Source organism: Chionomys nivalis, chromosome 17 (assembly GCF_950005125.1).
Source record: "Chionomys nivalis chromosome 17, mChiNiv1.1, whole genome shotgun sequence".
In the NCBI taxonomy this organism is placed as follows: Eukaryota; Metazoa; Chordata; class Mammalia; order Rodentia; family Cricetidae; genus Chionomys; species Chionomys nivalis.
The window spans coordinates 60,059,911-60,086,705 of NC_080102.1; the positions used below are offsets into that span (position 1 = coordinate 60,059,911).

The following is a 26,795-nucleotide window of genomic DNA, read 5'->3' on the forward strand; positions in this document are numbered from 1 at the left end:
CCAGTGGAGGAGAAGTGGCCAGGCTAAAGCGACTTTTTGCCTTCTTTTGTTCAGCTCTTCCACTGTGGGTAAGGAGAAATGTCAGTGGTGTCTGTCTGTAGCTCTTCCAAAATCCTGATAAATGAAAGGCAAGGAAAGAATAGACTAAAAAAAGTGAAGATAAAATCTCAAGTCAACTACTCTCGCAAGCTACAGAACACAAGTGTACTATTAAAAATAGAATGAAGGGGCAGCAGGAACCAGGGATCTGTTAGTGCTACCTATGCTTGATTAAATGCAGATCACAAAAGGGGTCTTGACGGGAGAAAGGGAGTACAGCTCCTAGGACATCTGGATCCTGGAATTAATCTTAACTGTCTGCTGACAGCAAAGCGTGTGACTTTTGGGCAGCAAATACCTGCAATGATGACCGAGTCCGTCCGGGCCGGGCCAAATTTGAGTGTCATCTCATGCTTGTGCTTATGGACTGCCAGGTGGTCCTCGTTTGTGAATCTCTGGAGTGAAACAGAAATGGAGATGTGAGAAGAGGAGGGGCAAACAACAACCAAACCAACCAACCCCTCCGCCACTCAGCGCTCTTTTAAAAGGGTAACGTGTTACAATGACACTGGTCCCTGGAAAAAGGGAATGGAAAAAGAACAGAAAGAGGAAAAATGATGGAAATGATAGAGGAGATGAAAAATAATGGCACTGAAAGCAGGGAGGAGAGGAGAGAGATCACAGCACCGACCACTTTGTATTGTCAGGCACAAACAAGGCGAGTGGACAGACTGTTGCTGAGGTATTGTCTAAGCATGAAAAAAACATTAAGGTAAACTTGTAAACAAGAGCAAAACGGTTTTTAATAATAACAATAAAGAGAGAAGAAAAGACTGGGAACTCAGTGGTCATCACAAAAACAGGAATTTCAGAACGAAGCTCTCTGTGGTGGGGCTGAACTAGAGAATTTTATGAGAGACTAACAGGGAGATAAATTATGCAGGATTAGGAGAATCATTTAACTTCCTGGCCCCCACAGTGCTGCAGCAGGCGCCTTTGAGGCTATTTGGCTCACAGTTTTAATGAGCCAGGATGGAACTGTAGATGACAGAGGCCCAATGGCCAGCAATAATGGCACACACCAGCCCCATTGGCCAAATGCTGTCTTCCTTCATCAGGCAGTCTGCCTGGGCTCCAGCAGTCATAAAGGGGCCAGTACAATGCTGCTGGCTGTATAAAGACAAACTAAAAGTGCAAACAAAAAAGAAAAAAAATTAAGGGTAGAGAGGAGCCTGTAGGCAGGATGAGAGAAAAGGAGACGTTACAGATATTTGGGTAGAGGTTTCAGTGGAAGAACAGTGAAGAGGTGAGGCAGTTTACCCCAGTTTATGACTAACGCAAAGTTACTGAACAATAATTTACATTGCTATTCTTTTAAAAGGAGGAGGTGAAAGGAACACATGAATAAGAGTAATTCAAAGGACCTTTGCAGTCATTGACCCTGTTCTTTCATTAGAACAGCCATGCCACAGCAGCCATGCCACAGCCATGGCCTGGACGTTGCAGGTTTCCAAACATGGTTCTAATTTGTCTTGTGTCTAAAAATAGTGACTGTTTACTCGTTTTTACTTTTTTCATTAGATATGTAACTTATCATTCAATAGCACACCAATATCCCTCTTCCTACAGCCCTTTACAAAGCAAACACATAGCTCCTGTATGGTCCTGTATGGTCAGCTAACAATATCAAACTGATCTTGTCTCCCTCATTTTACTCAAATTATAAAGCTTTTTAAATTTTTATTTTATAAAAAAAAAAAGAAGAAGAAGAAGAAGGCGGCTAGCTGGGTGGTGGTGGCATACTCCTTTAATTCCAGTACTTAGGAGGCAGAGGCAGGTGAATCTCTGAGGCCAGTCTGGTCTACAAGAGAGTTCCAGGACAGTCAGAGCTGCTACACAGAGAAACCCTGTCTTGAAAAACTAAACCAACCAAACAAACAAATAAACAAGTAAATAAATAAAATTATTTTATGCTTTTTTTTCCATACAGGTCTGTGTATCATGTGTATGCCTGGTGTCCAGAGGTCAGAAGAGGGTGAAGAGAGCATCGAAGGTGTCAGACCTTCTGAAACTGGAGTTACGGACATGTGAACTGCCATGGGAGTGGTGAGAGTTAATCTCTGGGGAAACAGCCAGTGCTCTTCGTTGCTGAGCCTGCCTCTTTACCCAGTTTATACCTAAACCATCAGTAACAACTAAGATCCTTTCCAGGTAAAGCACACAGGCCTGAGGAGCAAGGAGAAGAGATCTAGGACAAAATGGACACAGAAAGTTCCCTAAAGAAGCCCTCTGCACCAGCTTTTTCAATTAGAGATTTGCCCCTAAGGGATAGGGTAGGAGAGAAATAGTCTGTTAACTGGGTTAAAAAAAAGTCACTGTAAGGATCTGAACCTGTTGTGTATTTGAAAAAGGAAATCAGCTGAACCTAGTTGGCAATGGAGAAAACAGCATTCTTTTATGGTGGTTATAAGGAATAACAGTAAATAGGCTTGTAGGTACTAGGAATATTATACTATAGTAATCACTTAAAAAGTATTTTATAAGCTGGGTGTGGTGGTACACAGCTTTAATCACAGCACTCAGGAGGCAACAAAGGCACACATCTCTGTGAGATAGTGGCAAGTCTAGTCTACATGTAAGTTCCAGGCCAACCAGGGATACATAGTGAGACCCTGTCTTTAAAAAAAAAAAGAAAGTATTTCTAGAGGCATTTAAGGAAATTTCATGTGGCTGCTTGGAAAAAAAAAAAAAAAGCAGTGCTCTAAAACCTGGAAAAGTGACTTCTAATCAAGAAGGCCTCTTCCATTAGAAATCCTCCTTCTCTCCACTTCAAAGAAGTCAAGAAAAAAAATTAAATTTTTTTCAGATTTTGTTTTGGGTTAAGACTTTTCAGTTCTCTCCCTTACTCTCCCATTTCTCCTACCCCTGTGTGTGTCAGTGTGTGTGTGTTCTGTGTGCATGTGTCTGTGTGTGTTAGTCTGGAGATGAAACTCAGAGCCTTGTCTAAGTTAGGAAAAGCACTTTATCGTGCTATACAGCCTTCTGTGTATTTTATTTTACGGATTTAAAAACATTGCTTTGGGGCTGGAGAGAAGGCTCAGCGGTTAAGAGCACTGGCTGCTCTTCTAAATGTCCAGAGTCAAATTCCCAGCAACCACATGGTGGCTCACAGTCATCTGTAATGAGATCTGGTGCCCTCTTGTGGCCTGCAGGACACTGTATACATAATAAATAAGCCTTTGAAAACAAAACATTACTCTGAACTCAGTGTGGTGGTGTTCTCTGTTCACATTTAGTGCCAGCATGTCAGAGGCAAAGGCAGATGGGTTGCTATGATTTCAAGGTCAGCCAGGTCTACAGAGCGAGACATCATCCTGTAAAAAGCAGAAACAAGCACAACATTATTCTGTGTAGAGTTGGATATGAAGTGCCCCCAGCAGGCTCATGAGTGAAGTAAAGGGAGAGCCTCTGACCTAATCCACTGATGGATTTGTAGCTCGATGGCATTTCTGGGAGTGACTGAAACTTTCTGCAGTAACATCTCATTGGAGAAAGGATGCATGTCACTGGACTCACCTTGTCACATACCTGTCCTCCTGTCTCCCAGTCACAGCTGAGGTAAGCGGCTCTACTCTATGGTGCCCTTCACTATGTCTTCTCTGCCATGCTACTCTCTCTACCTGACTGCAAACCCACAGTGATGGGATCAACTGACCAAGGACTGCAACACTGTAAGCCAAAACAGACCCCACTGCTCTGACGAGAACACTTGCCTTACATACTCTGAGTTTCACCACACGAAACAAAACCTTGTGACCTAATAGTACACTTCAGGAAGAAGAATCTACTGGGTTAATTTTAAGGAGCAGGGTACTAGCCTAGTCTTGACTCTGATTACCTACCCACCTTCTGCTGTTTCTGATACAGCTCTTGTCAGTTACGGGAAAGGTGGGGGCAGCAGCTACTGAAGCTTCTTGAAAGTGAGTGTCAATCTGGCTATTGTTTTTTATTTATTTATTTATTTGTTTGTTTGTTTGTTTGTTTGTTTATTTTTTGAGACAGGTTCTCACTGGGTACTTCTGGATGCCCTGGAACTTGTGATGCAACCAGGCTGGCCTCCATCTTATGGAGATCCGGTCGATTTTGTCTCCCCAGTGCTGGGATTAAAGGTGTGTTCCACCACTGTCTAGCCTGGATATTTTTAAAATATTCCTTAGCTGAGGACAGTGGTGCATGCCTTTAATCATAGCACCTGGGAATCAAAGAGGCCAGACCTCTGTCCGCAGCCAGCCTGGTCTATTTCTCGAGTTCCAGGCCAGCTAGGGCTGCACAGTGAGGCCCTGTCTCCACCAGCATCATTCTTTTATTTTTTCTCATTTCTAATTACTTAATTTTTATGTATGTGGGCACTTTGCCTGCATGTATGTCTGTGCACCATTTGCATGGGTGATGCCTGTAGAGGCCAGAAAATGGCATTCTGTGCCCTGGGACTGAAATTACAGATGGTTGTAAACTGCCATGTGAGTGCTGGGAATCGAACCTGAGTCCTCTGCAAGAGCAGCCAGTGCTCTTCACCACTGAGCCATCTCTCCAGCCCTCTCACTTTTCCAAAAAGTTTAAAATGTTTTTATTTTATTTTATGTGTATGAATGTTTGACTGCATGTGTACCATGTGTGTCGCTCTGGATCCCCAGGAACTGGAGTTTACAGCTGGCTGTGAACTACCATGTGGGTGATGGGAATGGACATCCTCTGCAAGAGCAGCCAGAGTTCTTAACCACGAGACTTCTCTGCAGCTCTATTTCCTTTTAATTATTACAAGTTAATACTTTAACAGCTCCTTAGATCACAGGCTAGAGGATATAGCTTTGTGGTAGAGCATCCGCCTAGCATGCATGAGTCCTTGGGTTTTCTCCACTACTGGAAAAAAAAATTCTAGATCAGTCTGTCAACCAAAGCCCAGGGATTGAATAAGGAACTTCATACTTAGGGAATAATCTTTCTGAAAGCAATTTCTTAAATAGAATAGTAAAAATTATTGAGTGACTAAAAACAAAACCCTGAGATTAACAAATGCTGATTATTTCACTGAATTTTAAAACAAGTTGAAGGGTTTCCCAAAAGATTTTCTTTTAAAATTATTTTAAAAATCTACTCCCTGAGCACATGCCTTTAATCCCAAGCACTTGGGAGGCAGAGGCAGGCAGATCTCTGTGAGTTGGAGGCCAGCCTGGTCTATAAAGTGAGTTCCAGAACAGGCTCCAAAGCTACAGAGAAACCCTATCTCGAACCCCCCGCCAAAAAAATCTACTCCCTATTCCTATTGTTAATACTCTTCGTGTCTTCCTTTGCTCCTTTGATTAAGGTTTCAGTAAATAGCTACTCAGGAACTAGCTCTTGTAGACCAGGCTGGCCTCGAACTCACAGAGATCCACCTGCCTCTGCCTCCCGAGGGCTTGGATTAAAAGCGTGCACCACCACTGCCCGACTTTCTTCTTTCTTTTCTTTTCTTTTCTTTCTTTCTTTCTTTCTTTCTTTCTTTCTTTCTTTCTTTCTTTCTTTCTTTCTTTCTTTCTTTCTTTTCTTTCTTTCTTTCCTTTCCTCTCTCTCTCTCTCTCTCTCTCTCTCTCTCTCTCTCTCTCTCTCTCTCTCTCTCTCTCTCTCTCTCTCTCTTTGTGTGCATTGGTATTTTGCCTGTATTTGTCTGTGTGAGGGCATCAAATCCCTTGCAACTGTAGTTACAGACAGTCATGAGTTGCCATGTGGGTGCTGGGAATTGAACCCCGGTTATCTGGAAGAGTAGTCCATGCTCTTAACTGCTGAGCCTTCTCTTCAGCGGAGCTCACCAAGGCCAGCTGGACTGCTACTGAAAAAAACATGGGATAAAACCGGACTCTCTTAATGTGGTGGACAATGAGAGCTGACGAGAGGCCAAGGAGAATGGCACAGGAACTTTCATCTGGCGATGGATCGAGAGAGAGACAGAGACCCAATTTGGATCAACCGTCTGAGCTCTTAAGGTCCAAATGAGGAGCAGAAGGAGGGAGAACATGAGCAAGGAAATCAGGACCACGAGGGGTGCACCCACCCACTGTGACAGTGGAACTGATCTATTGGGAGCTCTCCAAGGCCAGCTGGACTGGGACTGAATAAGCATGGGTTGAAACTGGACTCTCTGAACAAGGCGGACAATGAAGGCTGATGAGAAGCCAAGGACAATGGCACTAGGTTTCGATCCTAATACATGAACTGGCTTTGTGGGAGCGTAGCCTGTTTGGATGCTCACCTTCCTGGACCTAGATAGAAGTGGGAGGACCTTGGTCTTCATCTAGAGCAGGGAATTTGGACTGCTCTTCAGTATCGAGAGGGAGGGGGAGTGGACTAGGGGGAGGAGAAGTGGAGTGGGGATAGGGGGAGGGGAGCGGGGGGAGGGGGCAATATATGGGAGGAGGGGGAGGGAAATGGGAAACGGGGAGCAGTTGGAAATTTTAAGTAAAAAAGAATAAAAAAAAAAGTGTGTATGTGTGTGTGTGTGTGTGTGTGTGTATGTTTTCAGAAGAAAGCACTGATTTCTTGAAGCTGGAATTACAGGTGACTATGAACTACCCAATAATGGATTCTAGGAACAAAACTCTGGTCTTCTAGAAGAACAGCTAAGCCATTTCTCCAGTTCTGTCATGGTTTTTTTTTTTTTATTCTATTTATTTATTTGTTTTCTTTGCGTGTATGCAGGTGCACTCACTTGTAAGTGGAAGTCAGAAGCTAACTTCAGGTATTTTTTTTATACTGCTCTCCTCCTTCTGTTTGAGAAAAGATCTCTCCACAAACCTGAAGCCTGCTGTTTCAAATAGAATGGCTGGACAGTGACATCCTGGGCTCCTCCTAGTCCTATCCCTTCCAACACTAGGTTTACAAGCCTGTGTAACCACACCCTCCTTCTGTGTGAAGACCTCAGGCTTGAGCAAAAGCACTTTTACCCACTAAGCCATCTCTCTAGCTCCTTGGATGTTCCTTAGTAACAATTTTCAGGACTACAAGATGGATCAGTTGGTAAAGTGCTTGCCATCAAACCTGACAATCTGAGTTTGCTCTCCAGGATCTGCACAGTGGAAGCAGAGAACTGACTCCTAATAGTTGTCCTCTGGCCTCCATGCACACACCATGACACACACACACACACAATCCAAAATAAATAAAATTTAATTGAATAATTTTCCATGCTGCATTTTTGGTTATAAGCCTTGTGCATTTCTAGGAAGATTCCTAGTCTTGTATCTTGTAATAGGAGAATCTGAGTTCTCTCTTTTAGGAAGCTGACTCAATGAATAGAGCAAAGAGTTTGAAATGGACTGAAGAACAAAGGAGGTGGGCACTGTAAGGGATAAGCTCAATGAATAGTCTTAATACTTTTGTCTTGTTTGTAGTCCTGGATGGAATTTGCCATGCAGACCAGAACAGTTTGAACTTGCAATGATTCTCCCGAGTGCTAGGAGTGTGCATCAACATGCCTAGCTAAAGTGTAATATAGAAAATACACAAGTCTTTTTTTTTTTTTAAACTCACTCTGTAGACCCTGCTGGCCTTGAACTTAGAGATCCAACTGCTTCTGTCTCGTGAGTGATGGAATTAAATACACATGCCACCATCACCTAGCACAAGTCTTTTTTGTTGGAAGCAAATGAAGTCCTGAGTAAATGTGTATTATTGACATGAACACAGCCATGTCAAAGACCCCAACGCCTCAGACTCATGGGAATGGCAAAGTCTTCCCTGGATCAGGCTCAGAGGAATGGTAAAGCCTTCCCCTGGTCCTAGTACAAATGCTGACATTATATGCAGAAAGTACCAACCTTCTCTGGATATATGACTGTGACCTGTGGAGACTGGCTAACCCACTCCTCCTGCGTGCTGTACATAACAAACCTGCCGAGTTTCCTGGTTGCTGTTAGCGTGTCTACATCAGAGCATACAGTCCAGCTCTTCTATATGTGTATCTGATGCTTCTTCCTTTCTCGCTGCCATAGTCAGGTTAATCCCAGAGTCATGCAGGTCATGTAATTCTTATTATTATTGTGAGGGAGGGTGATATATGTAACTGAGTGTGTGTGAGGGCCAACTTTATGAAGTTGGTTTCTCTCTTTCCATCAATTCTTGGAAGTGAATTCAGGTTGCCAGGCTTTTGTCGTAAGGGCCTTTACCCACTGAGCCGTCACTCAGGTCGGAAAAGGCATACATCTGAAGTGGCGTCTCAATGAAGTTGCATATAAGTAAACACCTGTGTAAATACTGCTCAGATCGAATATAAAAACTTCCTTATGCTCTTCTTTCCTTACTTTTTTCTTTCTTCTTTCTTCTTTTTTGGTTTTTGAGATAGGGTTTCTCTCTACAACAACCCTGGCTGTCCTGGAACTCGCTCTTGTAGACCAGGCTGGTCTTGAACTCAGAGATCCACCTCCTGAGTGTTGGGATTAAAAACATGTGCCACTACCACCCGATTACTTTTTTTTTCTTTTAAGACAAGGTCTCACTATGTAGCTCTGGTTATCCTACAACTCTCTATGTAGACCAGGCTAGCCTCAAACTCACAGAGATCCCCTAGCTCTGTCTCCCTAGTGCTGAGATTAAAGGTATACATCACTATGCCTGACTCCCTCATATTTTTAAGTGAAATAATTGAACAAGGAAGTGTACAGTGCCTGTACGAAGCATATATTCAGTTAGTCTTCACTTCCCTTTTAACATCTCAAGATAGATATTTTACTAAAAAAGTAATATTTTAAAAAGTAACTTATTTGCAGAATAATTAAGTTCGTGTTTACAATCTGTGTCCTAATGCAGTTTGTTTAGCTTCCTTAAAGTATTTTTAAATAATTTATTTAATTTTATGTACATTGGTGTTAAGATGTCAGATCCTTTAGAACTGGAGTTACAGACAGCTGTGAGCTGCCACGTCTTTGCTGGGAATTGAACCCAGGTCCTCTGGAAGAGCATCCAGTGCTCTTAACCACTGAGCCATCTTTGTAGTCCCTCTTCAAAATATTTTGAGTAGCATCACTGAACAGAACTAAAAGAAGGTTAACAAAAGAGACATAGGCCAAACTAAAGCTAATTTTTTTGCTGTATGACTGAGCCAGAGAAAAGTATAACGGCATTAGGATATACAAATCCCATGATAAATGATAAATCCTTGGTAAAGCACTTTGACTAATGAAATTTCTGTGTAATACTCCTTGTGAATTTGTTAAGTGGTTATATGTTTTCTTGTGCGTATGTGTTTCACGACTGTTCTCTGATTGACATGCTAAGAAGCACTTTCTTAACGCTTTGGCTGTGAGCCTACCCCAATGGGTGAGCTGTCTCTGAAGTCCAGGAAGTAGGTTCTTAATAAGCTACACTCCTAGGCCTCATTTTACTTTTCTCTGGCTTATTTTTAAAGAATTCCTCTGTAATTCAGACTAAAACTGGGAAAACTGGCAATCCTCCTGCCTCTGCCTCTAGAATAGATGGGGTTATATCCTGAGACACCTTATTTTGGAAGAGTAGACAGAGGAAGAAGACAACCACAACTCTTTAGTAATTAGGATACATAAACCATCAAGAGATACTGCAGTGAACTGGAAACAACCTAGATGCCCTTCAATGGAAGAATGGATGAAGAAAGTGTGGAATATATATACATTAGAGTACTACTCAGCGGTAAAAATCAATGACATTGTGAATTTTGCATGCAAATGGATGGAAATAGAAAACACTATCCTGAGTGAGGTATCCCAGACCCAAAAAGATGCACATGGGATGTACTCACTCATAGTTGGTTTCTAGCCATAAATAAAGGACATTGAGCATATAATTTGTGATCCTAGAGAAGCTAAATAAGAAGGTGAATCCAAAGAAAAACATATAGTCATCAGCCTGGATAGGAAGTAGACAAGATTGCCAGGCAAAAGCTGGGAACTTGCGGGTGAGGTGGCAAGGGGCTAAGGGGAAATGGGGTGAGAAACGTGAGAAGGGGAGGATGCGGGGAGCTTGGGGAAATAGGATGGTTGGGATATAGGAAGGGTGGATACGGGAGCAGAGAAATATATATCCTAATTTAAGGGAGCCATCTTAGGGTTGGCAAGAGACTTGGCTCTGGAGGGGCTCGCAGGTGTCCAGGGAGATGTCCCCAGCTAGTACCTTGAGCAACTGAGGAAAGGGAACCTGAAATGACCCTATCCTATAGCCATACTGATGAATATCTTGCATATCACCTTAGAACCTTCATCTGGCGATGGATCGAGATAGAGACAGAGACCCAATTTGGAGCAACGGACTGAGCTCTTAAGGTCCAAATGAGGGGCAGAAGGAGGGAGAACATGAGCAAGGAAGTCAGGACCACGAGGGGTGCACCCACCCACTGAGTTTACATTTGTAATTATCTGAAAAGTCACTGTACTCTTTCTCTAAAGCTCTTGGGTCTGGTGATACTAACTGGACAGAATAGCTCTGTTTTATTATAGTATCTGCACATGGGCATATTTTGGTAAAAGAAAGCAGTAAGAAAAGCTATGGGAACCCTAAGAAACTGGAGAGCGAGCATTGAGTAGCAGCAGAAAGCACACTGCTCTTTTGGAGAGCACACTTTGACAGGGCTTTTCACCTTGGTGAGGTGCTTCTTCCCCAATGCACACTGGCAGTCTGTGAAAGCATGGAAGGGAAGGGAAGGGACTGAATACACACAGACACCGTAAAGCCAGAGTGGCTTTCATTTTTACCTCAGTCACTCTGAGGTGCCTGCTTTCTCCCTCAAGACGCTGCTGTTTGCAAAGTGAGTCACACATCCTGCTCTGAATGCTTCAAGGCTTTTGAATGAATCATTTCAAAGAACAGGACTGTTCAACAAATAAACAACCACAGCAGCAGCTGTTCCTATGTGGCTTTGTGAGCAAGGTAATTTATGGAGGAAAAATAAGGACAGGAAACTCCTTCCCAATATATCCAAAGAGAAAATGGCGTCAGAGAAATGAAGGAGAAAAAACTAGAAGGAATAGCCCACTAAACTGTACCTATGGTAAATTCGTCTGTCCATGGGTGGAGGCACGTTCTGTTTGAGGTCACATGAAAATAAGGAGAGAAAGGCTTTGACAGCTGAGAGAACCTTTGCTTCGGTGCTTGAGCGTTGGTTTTCTGTGGTTGTTATTGATGGTGTATTTTTTTTTTTTTTTTTTTTTTTTTTTGGTTTTGCGAGACAGGGTTTCTCTGATGGTGTATTTTTTAAAGATAAGGTTTCTCTATACACTAGGATCAAGGACCAAACCACACCTGTATCTCCATTTTCTTTTTAATAACATTGCTATATTTTTCAGTAAAACCTAAGCTATGTGCCAATGAAAAGATTACTGTCAGACAATGTCTTGTATAAGTAGATTGCTTGGGGGAATGGCAGAGTTGAGACAACAGGTTCGAGAAAAATATAATTGGTCTCTTGACCCCTTCTGTTTGTTTTTTTGTTTTTGATTTTTTTCGAGACAGGGTATCTCTGTAGTTTTGGAGTCTGTCCTGGAACTAGCTCTTGTAGACCAGGCTGGCCTCGAACTCCCAGAGATCCGCCTGCCTCTGCCTCCCAAGTGCTGGGATTAAAGGCGTGCGCCACCACCGCCCGGCTTCTTGACCCCTTCTGAACCTTCTTTCCTTGTTTACCTCTTCGGGAAAGGTTGAAAAGCTAGACAGTCACTTTCCCAGTCTCCCACACACAACTTTGGTGGAGGTGGAATGGAAGATGGTATTTCTGGGCAAGATTTTGTCTCCCTCATATAAAGGGAGTCCTGGGACTACACGTTCTTTCTCATTCTCTGAAGTGAAGCAGTAAGTACGAGTATTAACAAGTAAATAAAAATGATTCAGCGCCAAGGAGAAAGAATGGAAACGTTAAAGACTTGCTTACATGCTCATACTCCTATTTCTGGATTTATTGTGTTATAAACACTGCCAAGATTTTAAGCTATTGTTAAGTACTTAGAGGTAAAAATAATCCCAAACCAATAGAAGGTCGTTCTCAGGATGTATAGAGTCTTCTTCAGTTTCTATTTAAGGAACTTGGAAATTACGTGTGCCAGAAAGTATATTATTTTACATCTTCACGAGTATCAACTTTATACTAAAGGAAATTACATTTTTTTACATCTGTATAACATATCAAGACATCTCATTCATCACTTAAGACCCTGAGGTTCTTTGAAAAACAATGGGTATTAACAGTTTAGATTTTGGGGAAGAACAAAATGGTGAAGAAAAAAGAGAGAGAGAGAAACACCTGATGCTGCTACTCCGGAAACTGAGTATGTTACAGACCACACTTCACAAAAGATGGAGTTTAAATTAGAGCTCCATCTTTTCTTGCTTGGCCATTCTTCTCCCTAATCTAATATCTGTTTTGTTTTGTTTTTCTTCTTTCTTCCTACTCCTAGACCTCTGAAGTCCAGGCTGGCCTTGAACTTGAAAATCTTCCTGAGATAGCCTCCCAAGGGCTAGGATTACAAGCATTAACTACAGCATCTGGCGGTGTTTTTTATGTTCTTTATTAAGCTCCAGAGCCTTCTTGGGAATTATGCTTAAGAATTAATAAAGACAAGCCGGGCAGTGGTGGCGCATGCCTTTAATCCCAGCAATCTGGAGGCACAGGCAGGCGGATCTCTGTAAGTTCGAGGCCAGCCTGGTCTACAAGAGCTAGTTCCAGGACAGGAACCAAAAGCTATGGAGAAACCCTGTCTCGAAAAATCAAAAAAAAAAAAAAAAAAAAAACAAAAAACAAAACAAAAAAACCAAAAAAAACCCCAAAAACAAACAAACAAAAAAACCAAAACAAACAAAAAGAATTAATAAGGACAGATGCATCATCTATTGTAGATGTAGTAGTTCTACAAAAGAACTGGAAGGACAGACCCATTACCTATTCCTAGATGGTAGCAGTTCTATGTACGAATTAATGAAGACAGATCCATCATCTATTCCTAGATGGTAGTAGCAGATATAGAGATGGATTAAATGCCCAACCACCTTTAAAGGATCAATGCCTAGCAGCGGAGAAATACCAGAAGTAATTTAGTAGGGCTGATCCTGTGTCAGTTACAGGTTAATTGCATTCTCCACAGTTATGCCTTATGACAGACCTTTCAATGTTCTACTTTTCAGATGTAGTCACTTAGTGAGTCTCCAAAAGGATAATGTTAGTTCTTAACAAGGAAAAAAAACCTTTTTATTTATTTATTTAGGGAATCAAAATGATCATACAGTACTATAAAAGTTCTTACTGGCATTATTCATACTATTTTCAATTTTATCTAATTTAAAATTTTTAATAGGATGTTAATTTTAATAGATTGTGAGGTCCAGTCTTTGGAAGGCCCTTCAAGTATTTTATTTTTTAAATTTATCACACAGTGTGTGTTGCAATTCCTGTACCTTACAAATGGTCAGATGGGACAAAGATAAAGTGCTATTTTAACACTAAAGCTCGGAAAATCTAGTACACTGTGCTTTGTGTAAGCTGATGAAAGCCTTCCTATGGAAAGACAATACTGTTAGCACTTCTTCAAAACACAGGAGCTTGCAGTACGCTGAGCAGAAAACAAGGTCAGAACTGCCAACAATACTCAGAACTGCCCAATCTTTGAGTGTTCACACAATTGACTGAAGAATAAACAGATAGATAAATGAATAGATAGATAGATAGATAGATAGATAGATAGATAGATAGATAGATAGAGACTAGGTAAAGGAGTGAATGATTGTGGTGGTTTGAATGTGACTGCTCCCCACAGGCTCATATGTTAGAATATATGGCCCCTCTGACGGAACTGTTTGGGAAGGATTAAGAGGTGTAGCTTTGTAGGAAGAGTATGTCACTGGGGCCCACAGTAGTCCCATTCCATTTGTGTTCTCTCTCTGCCTCCTGCTTATGAAGACCAAGGTGTGGCACTCAGCTGTTCCTGTTGCTATGTTTTCATTCCATCATTAAGGATTCTAACCCTCTGAAACAATAAACCCAAAAACTTTCTTTTATAAGTGGCCTTGATCATGGTGTTTTTATCATAGCAACTGAAAAGCAATTAAGACAGAGAACTTACTCTCTAAAGTTAGTCTTTAGATGGCTTTCTCAAGCTTACAAAGACTCTCCCAACTCCCTCTATATACAAAATCAGTCCAAATGCAGTATTTTTTAATTATTTTTTTTATTTTATGTGCATTGGTATTTTGCCTGTGTGTATGTTTGTGTGAGGGTGTTGGGTTCCCTGGAACTGTAGTTACAGACAATTGTGAGCTGCCATATGGGTACTGAGAATTGAACCTGGGTCCTCTCTGACTCTGTCTCCTTTCTCCCAGCACTCAGTTTAGTTTTCCCCGCCTACCTACGTTCTGTCCTATCGACAGGCCAAGGCAGTTTCTTTATTCACCAATGGTATTCAGAGCATACAAGGGGAATCCACATCAGCCCTGAGAAAGGGCACCCTTGCTTTCAGCCCCTGACCTGTGTTTTTGAGAAAACAAGCTTTGGTTTACTTGTCCACGTCATTCACAACTTGGGGTCTATCTTGTAGTTCCCACCCTGAGTCAACTACTGAGTCATCTCTCCAGCCCTGCAGCATTTTTTTAATGTATCTTAACTGATAGAACATGTACCTATCATTTAAAGTCCTGAATTCAATCCCCAGCACTACATAAACAGGTGTGGTAGGTGGTTTATTTCTCTAATCCTAGGACTCAGGAAGATGGAGACGGAGGAGCAGAAATTGAAGGCCTACTAACTGCTAAGCAAACTATGCCACTGGTTTAGCAGTGGTGTGACTACTATGGAGATAACCAGTCATTTCTGATTGGATTTGAAGCTTATTCTACAAAAGGAAATTTATGCTTGGTACTGTAAACCTGGTCAAAATCTGGGGAGGTCTTAAGTCCTAGAGGGTAGCCTACTTCTTGTTTTGTTAAATGGACATAAGAGCAAACTGTTTTCTAAATATTTATGTTTATATTCTTAGATTAATGTTGCTCTCAACCTTCCTTGGAGAAGCTTCCGTCTGTAGTAAGCAGCAGTAATACAGAATCATAACTGGTTAATGTGCTGAGAATAAGCAACTGTTGGGTAGTCAGTCCTAAATGCGATATTTATTACACACACACACACACACACACACACACACACACACACACACACACCTACCAAGACCAAGGAAATGTCAAAGAAGACAGGGCAGAAAGGATGTAAGAGCCAGAGAATGGGGAGGAGCACTAGAAATGTCTTCTGAATTGGACATATCCATTATTCTCATGAACTCATAGCAGCTGTGGTTTACCTGTACAATATTGAGTTTCTCAACATTCCAGCATGGATGGGAGAGAAAGTCATGAGGCCCTAGCTGGGGCAGGTAATGCCTGCTGAAGGAAGGGAAGTCATTTTTCTTCAGGTGCCACTGGTAAACTGCCCATGCTCAAGTAAATAATCTCACACTCATGCAAGCAACCCAAGCAACTATGGAAGTAGGGGGCACTTCCTGAAAAGAAAGGGCTCAGAAGGAGTAGAAGTAAAAGAAAGTAATAGGGTATGTATGAATATAAAATAGATTATGTATAAAATGTATGACATTGTCAAAGAAAAAACTATTTTTTAAAATTTTACTTTTGAGCTGGGCGATGGTGGCGCACGCCTTTAATCCCAGCACTCGGGAGGCAGAGGCGGGCGGATCTCTGTAAATTCGAGGCCAACCTGGTCTACAAGAGCTAGTGCCAGGACAGGCTCCAAAGCTACAGAGAAACCCTGTCTCTAAAACCAAAACCAAACAAACAAACAAACAAAAAAACTGCACAAAATTTTATTTTTATGTATGTCTGTACACCATTTGAGTTTCCTGCCACTGGAGTTACAAATGGTTGTGAGCCACCAAATGGGTGGTAAGCACTGGACTAGGACCCTAGAACAGTCAGGGTTCTTAACTGCTGAGCATCTGTCCAATCCAAAGAGACTCTGTCAGATGGACAGACAGACAGTCAGTCAGACAGATGAACAGTTTCAGTGCCCAGAGGTTTTCAAATAAACCACAAGTATGGTGGCATTATTCTCCTTTGCCATTTCAAATACATGGAAAAAATGTTGTTCTGATTTACTGACCTAATCATCTGATTATTTTTGTGTCTAACCCAGGAAGGTTTTATTTTTCTAATTAAAAAAAATTTTTTTTTTGTTTCTGGTTTTTGAGACAGGGTTTCTCTGTAGCTTTGGAGCATGTCCTGAAACTAGCTCTTGTAGACCAAGCTGGCTTCAAACTCAGAGATCCACCTGACTCTGCCTCCCAAGTGCTGGGATTAAAGATGTGTGCCACCACTGCCCGACTTTATTTTATTTTATTTTGAGACGGGGTCTCCCTGTGTAGCTCTGGCTGTCCTAGAACTCTCTATGTTAGACTAGGCTAGCCTGGAACTCACAGAGATCCACCTATCTCTACCTTCCAAGTATTGGGATCAAAGCCATGTGCCACTATACTGACATAACAAGACTTTTTTTAAAAAATATTTATTTATTTATTTATTATGTATGCAATGTTCTGTCTGTGTGTATGCCTGCAGGCCAGAAGAGGGCACCAGACCTCATTACAGGTGGTTGTGAGCCACCATGTGGTTGCTGGGAATTGAACTCAGGACCTCTGGAAGAGCAGGCAATGCTCTTAACCCCTGAGCCGTCTCTCCAGCCCCCATAACAAGACTTTTGTTTTGCTTTTGAGATAGTCTTCATCTACAGACCAGTCTGTCCAGGATCTCACAACAATCCTTCCTCAGCCTCCCAAATGCTGGGATTACAGGTGAAGAGCCTCCACACCTGGCATGGCCTGGAAGTTTGGATAAGGTACATTTTTATAAAACCAGACGAAAGAGAAACTTTTCAAATTTTAGTTTTTGGTGTGGATTTGTTTGTTTGTTTGCTATTTGAGACAGGGTTTTACTTTGTATCCACCCTGGCTGTCCTGGAACTCTCCCTGTAGACTAAACTGGCCTTGAACTCAGAGATCCATCTGCCTCAGCCTCCCTAGTGCTGAATTAAAGCTGTGCACTGCCACCACCATGGCCACCACCTCCCATCTTCAAACTTCTTTTTAAAATTATTTTTATTTTGTTTTATGTGTATGAGTGTTTTGCCTGCAATCACGTCTATATACTATTTGAGTGCCAGGTGCTGGTAGAGGCTAGAAGAGGGCACTGGACCCCCTGGAACTGGAGTTGCACAGTTCCAGCTACTATATGAATGCTGGGAGTCAAACCTGGGTCCTCTGGAAGGGCAGCCAATGCTCGCTAAGCCATCTCTCCAGCCCTGAACAGATAATTCTTTTTTTTTTTCTTCCTGTTGTTTTAATATGAACCCTTGGCTAGCCTGGGACTCTCTATGTAGACTAGACCAGCCTTAAACTCATAAAGATCTGTTTGCTTTTGCTTCCTGATTGCTGAAATTAAAGGCTATTGCCATCACATTAGGCTCAAGTTTTCTATTTATCTTTCAAAAGTAGCATTTTGTCCATGAAGTCTTCCCTGATATCTGCCAGATCTCTCACGACTTGCAAATATATTATATTACTACATTTATCATATTATGATGCAATTACAGTATGGGTCTGACTATCCTGAGAGAGTAAATAAGCTGGCATTTTATACACCTTTCTATCTCTACTGCCTACCATAGTGCTTGGCACACTGTAGATATTCAAACTTTAACACTACATGAAACCAAACAAGGTGGCCATTCCTGTAATCACAACACTCAAGAGTAGAAGCAAGAAGATTAAAAGTTTAAGGTTATCCTTGGCTATATAGTGAGTTTAAGGCCAGCCTGGGCTGCATGAGAATTTGTCTTAAGAAAAAAAAAAAAAACAGAAAAAAATTTATCTATGAATAAGTTTCAGGAAGTTCATACCCAGGTTTCTTCAAGTTTAGAGATATCTAAAAGAATGCATTGGGCTTTGTGTACACTAAGCCTCTCTTTCGACAGAGGTATTTTCCAAAAACCTACATTCAATTTGAATTTTCTTTTTTTAAAATTGGGCCAAGCATGGTGACTCACGCCTTTAATCCCAGCACTCTGTGGAGGCAGAGGCAGATGAATCTCTAAGTTTGAGACCAGCATGGTCTACTAACTGAGTTCCAGGACAGCCAGGGCAACATGGAGAGACCCTGTCTCAAAAACAAATTTTTAAAATTATGTTATGGGGGAGGGCTGTGCATGTGAGTACACTGCCCTTGGAGACCAAAAGTGCTGGATCTCCCCAGAGATTGAGTTATAGGCAGTTTTAAGCTGCCAGAAGGATGAGCTGGGAACCAAACTTGGTTCCTCTGAAAGAATTGGATGTGCCAATATATACATATATCAATGTAATTTTAAAAAAATGTTTAAGGATGTCAGGAATATTTTCCAAGCTTCTCTTGCTGGGTTTCTGGTGGTTTGCTGGCAATGCGACTGATACTCCTTAGCGGCAGCATAAACCCAACCTTCCCGTGGTGTTTTCCCTGAGTGTGCCTCTGTGTCCAATTTTCTCTTTCATGTGGGTACCAATCATACTGGATTTGAAGCCCAGCCTACTCTAATAGGGCCTCATATCAACTATACCTACAATGAGGAGCCTCCACCTCCGTGAGTGCTGCGATTATATGAATGCACAATAACACCCAGTTTATGTAGTGTTCGGAAATGAACCTAAAACTTCATATATACTAGGCAAGCATTGTTTTATTTTTACATATTTATTTATTTTATGTGCATTGGTGTTTTGACTGCATGTATGTCTGTGTGAGGGTGTCGGATCTGGAACTGGAGTTACAGACAGTTATAAACTGCCATATGGGTGCTGGGAATTGAACCCAGGTCCTCTATTCTTTCAGAGGAAGAATAGCCAGTGCTCTTATCCACTGAGTCATCTCTCCAGCCCCCTAAGTAAGCATTCTAACAACTGAGCTACATCACCAGCCCTGACTTATTTTCTTTTTGAGATGAAGTCTTGTTATGCTGCCCAAGCTGGTCTGGAAATGGTAAAATCCAGTCATCCTGATGATCCAGTCTTCCACTATCTGGGATTACAGGCATGTGCTAGTATACTAGGTCTAAACTGTATTTCTTCATTCATGAACCAAAAGAATTGAAATTTCTGGTTTGTGATCTAGCATCTAAGGAGTTCAGATCATCATTCTATCCTAACAAGTAAAAAGTTGAACAAGTGAAAGACCAAACAATTCTTAGGTCTAGCAGAGAAGTAGGCTCTATCAGGCAAACTGCTATCCTTCCCCTCCCCCTCAAGGCTGGTAAACACAGACAAGCACAACTTAAATAGTAACCTATAAGTCGAAACCTACCTGTTGAATAGCAGAAACCTATCAGCTGAAAGCCCCTGAGAATCACTCCAGGGTAGAAAAACCTGAGCCATAACTGCTGAAGCTGGGGGCTCAGTATGAACAAGTGATCCCAGAGGGACCCAGTAACAGGAGGGAGGCCTATTAGGCTCTTTCAGTGAGCACCAGAGAATAATGGCCAGTTTTGACAGGCTGGATGAGGGTAAAGTAGTCGTCTATACTTCTTCATTTTCTTTAATAAGAGACTCTCATTTTATCTATACAAGTGTTTTGCCTACATGTATGTATGGGCACAACACAGATGTCTAGTGTCCTAGAGGCCAGAATAGGAAATCAGATATCCTGGAACTAGAGTTACAAATGGTTGTAAGCTGCCACAAGGGTCCTGGGAACCAAATTAGGACCTGCTGCAAGAGCAGAAGTGCACTCAACGGCTGAGCCATCTCTCTAGCCCATGCACTTAATCTTTAAATCACATCTATTTATTGCATATGTGTACACCTTGTGCATGTAGATGTCAAGGACAATTTGTGGGAGTCTGTTCTTTTCTTTCACTATGGCATCCTCAGGGACTGAACACAAACTGTCAGGTTTGGCTGAACCATCTCTTGGGAGAAGGGTAATACTCAACTTCGGCCCTTTCTAATCCATCCTGTCCCGTCTAATGTGGCAACAAAACAAAACAAAACAAAACAAAACAAAACAAAACAAAACAAAACAGTATTAGTCACACTAAGCCTGGGGGTCTGGGTTCATTCAAAGATGGACATCTAATCACAGTGCTACAGAACACCCCCCCTCATTGTATTTCTAAAGGCATCTTTGCTTACAGCTCCTTTATTTAAAACATTATATCTACTTTTTGCTTTAAAAAGTATTTACTTATGACTGGAGAGATGGCTCAGTGGTTAAGAGCACTGATTGCTCTTCCAGAGGACCCGGGTTCAATTCCCAGCACCCACATGGCAGCTCACAACTGTCTGAAGGTCCAGTTGCAGGGGCTCTGACACCTTCACACCAATGCACATAAAAAATAAAGTTTAAAAAAAAAAAGAAAGGGGAAAAGAATACTTAAGAGAAATTACCAGTTTGGGAAAGGAAGAGCCTTCTTCACTGCTGAGGGAGTGTAAACTGATCCAGGCACTATCAAGATCAGTATGGAGGTAGCCTACTTTCATGTTTGTTCCCATAATAAAATGTCCTGACAAAATTAACTTAGGGGAGAAAGGGATTATTTTTGCTTACAGTTCTAGGTTATATCACCTCACTGTGGGAAATCACAGTAGCTGGGGACTGAACCACATAGTCACATCCCATCCAAACTCAAAAAGCAGACAAAAACAGGTGATGCAGGGTCAGTGCTCAGCTAAGTCTCTCTCTACCCTTACACAGTTAAGGGCCCAGAACCTAGGAACGGTGGTGCTGTATGCTCCCAGGCTGGGTTTTGCATGATAAAGGCAATCGAGACAAAACCCACAGACATGCCCACAGGCCAGTTGAGACTCCCTGCCCAAGTGATTCTAACTGTATCAAGTTGACATTTAAAACGAACCACTATAGCAATAAGGCTCTAATGTATAACCTTGCCATACCACTCCTGGGCATACTCTCTAAGGAGTGTACGTCCTACCACAAAGATATCTGCATAACTTTTAATGCATTATTTTATATTTTATGTGCATTGGTGTTTTGCTTACATGAATATATTGCATCATATGTATGCCTGGAGGTGTGGAGGTCAGAAGATATTGGATCCCTCAGGACCTGAGCTACAGATGACTGTGAGATACCAACTTGGGTCTTCTGGAAGAACAGCCAATGCTGTTTACCACTGAGTCATCTCTCCAGTCCCAGTGAAAACCCTTGTTTACTGCTGCTCTGAATAAAATATCAAGGAAATGGGATCAGTGGTCAGCCTAGATGGCCATCAACCAGTGAATGGATAATGGAAATACTGTACATCTACACAATGGGAGTTCACTGTCGTAAAGACAAATGAAATGTGCATGAAAGTGGACATATCTGGAAATTATTTTATTAAGTGAGTATGATGGCTGATACCGTCAATTTGATGAGGCTTACAATCACCATGGGGGTAAAAAAACTCAAGCCATGCTTGTAGGGGATTATCTAGATTAGGTTAATTGAAGTGAACAATCCACTGTAAATATGGTTGGTACAGTTCATGGGCTGAGATCCTGGACTGAAACAAAAAGAGAAGGTCAGCTGGGCAACAGTGTTGATCAGCTCTGCTTCCAGACTATGATACAATGTGATCAAGCACCTGTCTCCATGACTCACTCCTGCTATCATAGACTCTAGAACTGTAATCCAAAATAAATTCTTCCTTCATTAAATTGCTTTCGTTAAGGAATTTGCCACAACATCAAGACAAGCAACTAATATATTGAGGTAACCTAGACTTGAGAAGATAAATACTGTATGTTCTCTCTCTCATATATATATATATATATATATATATATATATATATAAAATCCTAACTTTTAATTTATATATTATATGTATACATGAGTGTGGGTACATGTCATGAAACTAGAAAAGGGACCAGAAAACAGAAGAAAGTTTTTGAGGAAAAGGAGGAAGGCAACAGAATATTAAAACAGAACTACTGGGTATAAAAAGGCTATAAAAGAAGGGAATGGAATGGGGGAAAGAGGTAGGGAGGAGGATCAACGAAGAAAAATTACATATGAAAATTACATAAGGAAACATTACTTTGTATGCTAACTTACAAAATAAAAAAAGATACAAACGGCTGGGCGGTGGTGGCGCACGCCTTTAATCCCAGCACTCGGGAGGCAGAGGCAGGCGGATCTCTGTGAGTTTGAGACCAGCCTGGTCTACATGAGCTAGTTTCAGGACAGGCTCCAAAACCACAAAGAAACCCTGTCTCGAAAAACCAAAAAAAAAAAAAAAAAAAAAAAAAAAAGATACAAACAAATGCACAGCTCAAGAAATCACTGGAAAAGTTATAAAGTATTTTCAGGGCCGGTGAGGCAGCTCAGTAGTAAAGGGGTGCTTTGCCACCAAGCTTGATTATCCAAGTTTAATTTCTGAGTTACAGCTTGAGTTCAGCTGACAAAGTGCTCACCATGCAAGGGTGACGACTTGACTTTGAATCCCCAGCACCCATGTAAAAACCAGGTGTGGCAGCACCTGCCTGTAATCTCAAAGCTTGGGAGGCAGTTACAGGTAGAAGATCACTGGAACCTGCAGGCCAGTAAGTCTAGCCGAATTAGTGAGATCCAAATTGGGTGAGAGACAGTCTCAGGTATTATTACTTCCATAGAGTCCTTTCCACTCTCTATACTGAAATACTTTCTAACTTTTCCAGTGATTTCTTGAGCTGTGCATTTGTTTGTATCTTTTTTATTTTGTAAAATAAGTTTTTTCTTATCTTTCCTTAATAAATATGTTTGAGGAGAGAGAAAGGGAGGAAGAAAGTCTCATGTACAACTCAAAAATAAGGTGAAGTACAACAGAGAAAGAAACCTGATGTCAACCTCTGGCTTCTATGTATTCACATGCACATATGTAAACACACATGCACACATATATACACAAAGGATAATAAAGAAACAGTATAAGTATATTCACAAATTTGATCATCTAAATAAAACAGACCAATTAATTTATTGAGAGATACAATCTGATAAAACTCACAAGAAAAAATGGAAACATGAGATTAAGCAGTTGATTTTTCAAAGCAGAACGTAATAGGCGCAGAGGACGCACAGGTAAACTCACTAAATGCTGAAGGAAGAAATCATAATAGTTTTTTCACAACTCATTCCATGGCACAGAACTGTCCTAACACCAAAATTAGACAAAAGCATTGCAAAAAACTATAGACCAATACCCCTCATGAACAAAAATTCAAGAGGCCATAAAATTATTAGTAAGTTGAATTCAGTAACTCATATAAAATCATGCACATGACTAAATGGAATTTATCCCAAGTATACAAGACTAACTCAACACTGGAAAAATCAATATAATCTAGCATACTAATAATTTAAGGAAGAAAATTCATATCATATCAACAAATGCAGAAAAAGTATTTGATCAATGCCTTTTAACAATAAAAAGCATTCTTAGTACAGTATGGCTAAGGATGCAGGTTTGATGTGGAGTGTATGCTTAGCATATGCTTAGCTCTAAGCTTTCTATCTGGCACATATGCACATGATTAACACACGTGTACATACACAGATACAAACTAAACAAAAAAATGGAACTTCCTTAATTTTTAAAAAATCTACTTAGCTAGACATAATGATGCACGCCTGTAATCCCTATATATAGGAGATTGAGACAGGAGGATCGCAAGTTCAATACTAGCCTGAGCTACATAGTTCAAGAACAACCAAAGTAATATAATAAGACCCTCTCTCAAAACAAAAACATAAGTCAATTTAAAAAAAAATCTATTCCACTCTATAATTAACACCATACAGAGTATTAAGCAACTAGAAGCTTTTCTACAAAGATTGAGAAAAGTAGACAGCAACTGAGGAATGACAACAAAGGCTGTCCTCTGGCCTCTACATATATGCACACACATACACACTAAATACAAGCACAGGAATAAATCTCACAAAATAGAACAATATCTATACAAAGAAAACTACAAAACTAATGAAGTACATTAAAAAAAAAATGAACAGAGAGTCTGCTCACAGGAAGACTCAATACGGTTACACTAGTCCTGCCTAACTCGATCCACAGGTTCAACAGTGATTCAAAATCCCAGCAAGTCATTTAGTGACTGTAGGTGAACTGAGCCTGAAGTTTAGAGTGACCTGATCAGGTAGCTATCTAAAGAAAATAAGCATATAGAAAGACGTTTAACATCTATATTCCCAGTACTTTGGAGGTAATTATCTCAAAAACTGTAACGGGATAGAGAGATGGTTCAGGGAGCTCTTGTAGGGACCTTGAGTTCAGTTCCTAGCACCCGTGTTGGGGGCTCACAACTGCCTGTAACTTCAACTTCAGGAGATCACACAACTCTGGTCTCTGCAGGCACCTGAACACACGCACACACGCATGCACACACACACACACACACACATACATACACTTAAAAGTAAATCTTAAAAAAAAAAAACAGAACAAGGATATATAACACATGCCTTTAAACCCACCATTTTGGAGATAGAGGTAGAAAGATCTGTGAGTTCAAGGTCAGCCTGGTCTACATATTGATTTTCAGGCTAGCCAGGAATATATAATGAGACTTTGTCTCAAAAACAGCAACAAGAGGAAGGAAGGAAAAAAGTGGGGGACGGGGAAGAAAAAAGATGTCCAACATCGTATACTATCAGTGAACTGAAAGCTAAAAATGGGCTGCAGAGATGGTTCAGTGGTTAAGAGTACTGGTCTCTTCCAGAGGACTTGGGTTCAATTCCCAGTACCCCACAACAGTTCACTATAACTCCAGGGGATCTGACATCTTCACACAGACATACACGCATTAAAACTGCCAATGCACATAAATAAAAATGAGCAAATCATTAAAAAAAGAAAGTTAAAAGCCATAATGAAATACTAATAAACACACCTTGGATGGGCTAAAAGTCCAAAACTCTTGACAACAACAAATATTGACGAAGTTGAGCATCAGAAACTCTCACCTTTTGCAGGTGGGATTGCAATATGGTACTCTGAGGACAGTTTGGTAGCTTTTTTTGTGTGTGTATGTGAGTGTATTGCGGGTGTGTGTGTGTGTGTGTGTGTAGCCACAAGCCTGCTATGGCATGTGGAGGTTAGAGGACAACTTTAGGGCATGCATTCTCTCTCCTTCTACCACGTGGAACTCAGATTGTTAGACTTGGAATAAAGCACCTTTACATGCTTAGTCTTCTCGAAGGCTCCAGTTTGGCTACTTCTCAGAAATCTAAACATACACTTTCCAAATGATCATGTGATTGCGCTCTTGAATATTTACCTAAATGAATTAAAAATACATGCCTGCACATGTTAGAAATGATAATTACACAAACCTGGAAGCAACCAAGATGTCCTTTATTAGGTGAATGGATTAACGAGCGGTGACCCCCAAACTGGGGCACTACTCAGTACTACAAAGAAAGGAGCTGCCTAAGGTAAGAGTTGCTATAGAAGAAACAAACGTATATTGATTGGTAAGTAAAAGAAACTAATCTGACTCCAAGTATATGATGTTCTGGATAAGATAAAAGCATGAAGGTAATAAAGAACAGTGGAAGTTAGCAGAAGGAGGGATGAACAAGCACAGCATAGAGGATTTTTAAAACAGTGAAATGAAACTATTACATGTGATATGACAATGACATAAACAAGTCATTACACATTTGTTAAAACCTATAGGATGTGCAATATCAAGAGTGAACTCTAATGAAAAGTCAGTGAAGGTTAATCAAATGTACCAGATGTAACAGTGCTTCAGTGTGCTAACAGTGAGGAAAGTTATACATTGTGCCGATAGGGGGTATATGAGGACTCTATTTCCTACTTAATTTTGTATGAACCTAAAATTGTCTTTAAATTTTTTATTAATAGGGTTGAAGATTTAGCTCAATTGGCACCAGTGTTTGCTTAGTACGCAGGAAGCCCTTTGTTCAATTTCTAGAAGAGCATAAATAGAGCACAGATTACTCACACCTGTAATTTTTTGAGACAGGGTTTCCCTGTGTAGCCCTGGCTGTCCTGGAACTCACTCTGTAAACCAGACAGGCTTTGAACTCAGAGATCAGCCTACCTCCACCTTCCAGTGCAGGGATTAAGGGCATGCAACACACGCCTGGCTAGAACACCTATAATCCTAAATAGAGGTAGGAGAATCAGAAGTTCAAGGTCAATCACAAGTTCAAAGTCAGCCTGGGCTACAGGAGACCCTGTCTCAAAGTGCCTAAATAAATAAGAAAAACCCATGTACACACAAACACACAAAACAAAAAATCTAATTCAAGTTAATATAAATTCAGAAAAAAAAACTACCAAATAAGGCCATACTCTTATAATCCCAATTATTCCGAAAATTGAGGGAGGAGGAACAAATTCAGGGTCTACCTGGGTTACATATCTAGTTCAAAGCCAGCCCAGGGCATTTAGTGAGATTATGTCTCAAAATAAAAATCAAACAGGATTGGAGATAACAGTTCAGTGGTAGAGTGTTTGGTCACACATACCCAAGGCCTTTGATTTGACCCCTAGCACTATCAAAACCCCAAGTAAATGGAGGCAAATAAATTGTTGTATACTTTTTCTCATAGAGTACTCAGAAACGAGTGAAAATTAAGCTAGGCTAGACAAAATGGCACAATCCTACTACACTACAATAATTTGAAAGCTGGGGCAGGTTCAAGCCAGACTAGGTTATAGGAGACCTTGT

At 41.0% G+C, this 26,795-nt stretch overlaps 1 protein-coding gene across 5 annotated transcripts in view; it reads right to left on the bottom strand.

The window, feature by feature from the left end:
- Positions 1-26,795, bottom strand: part of Atf7 (activating transcription factor 7) — a 105,358-nt gene that overhangs the window by 36,756 nt on the left and 41,807 nt on the right. For all 5 annotated transcript variants that reach the window (XR_009058467.1, XM_057791499.1, XM_057791497.1 and 2 more), the window contains exon 3: positions 398-494. Coding sequence is in view for 4 of the 5 variants with exons in the window: in XM_057791499.1 (XP_057647482.1) it covers positions 398-494 (97 nt within the window). In the remaining variant the exon portion in view is untranslated. The remainder of the gene's footprint in view (positions 1-397; positions 495-26,795) is intronic.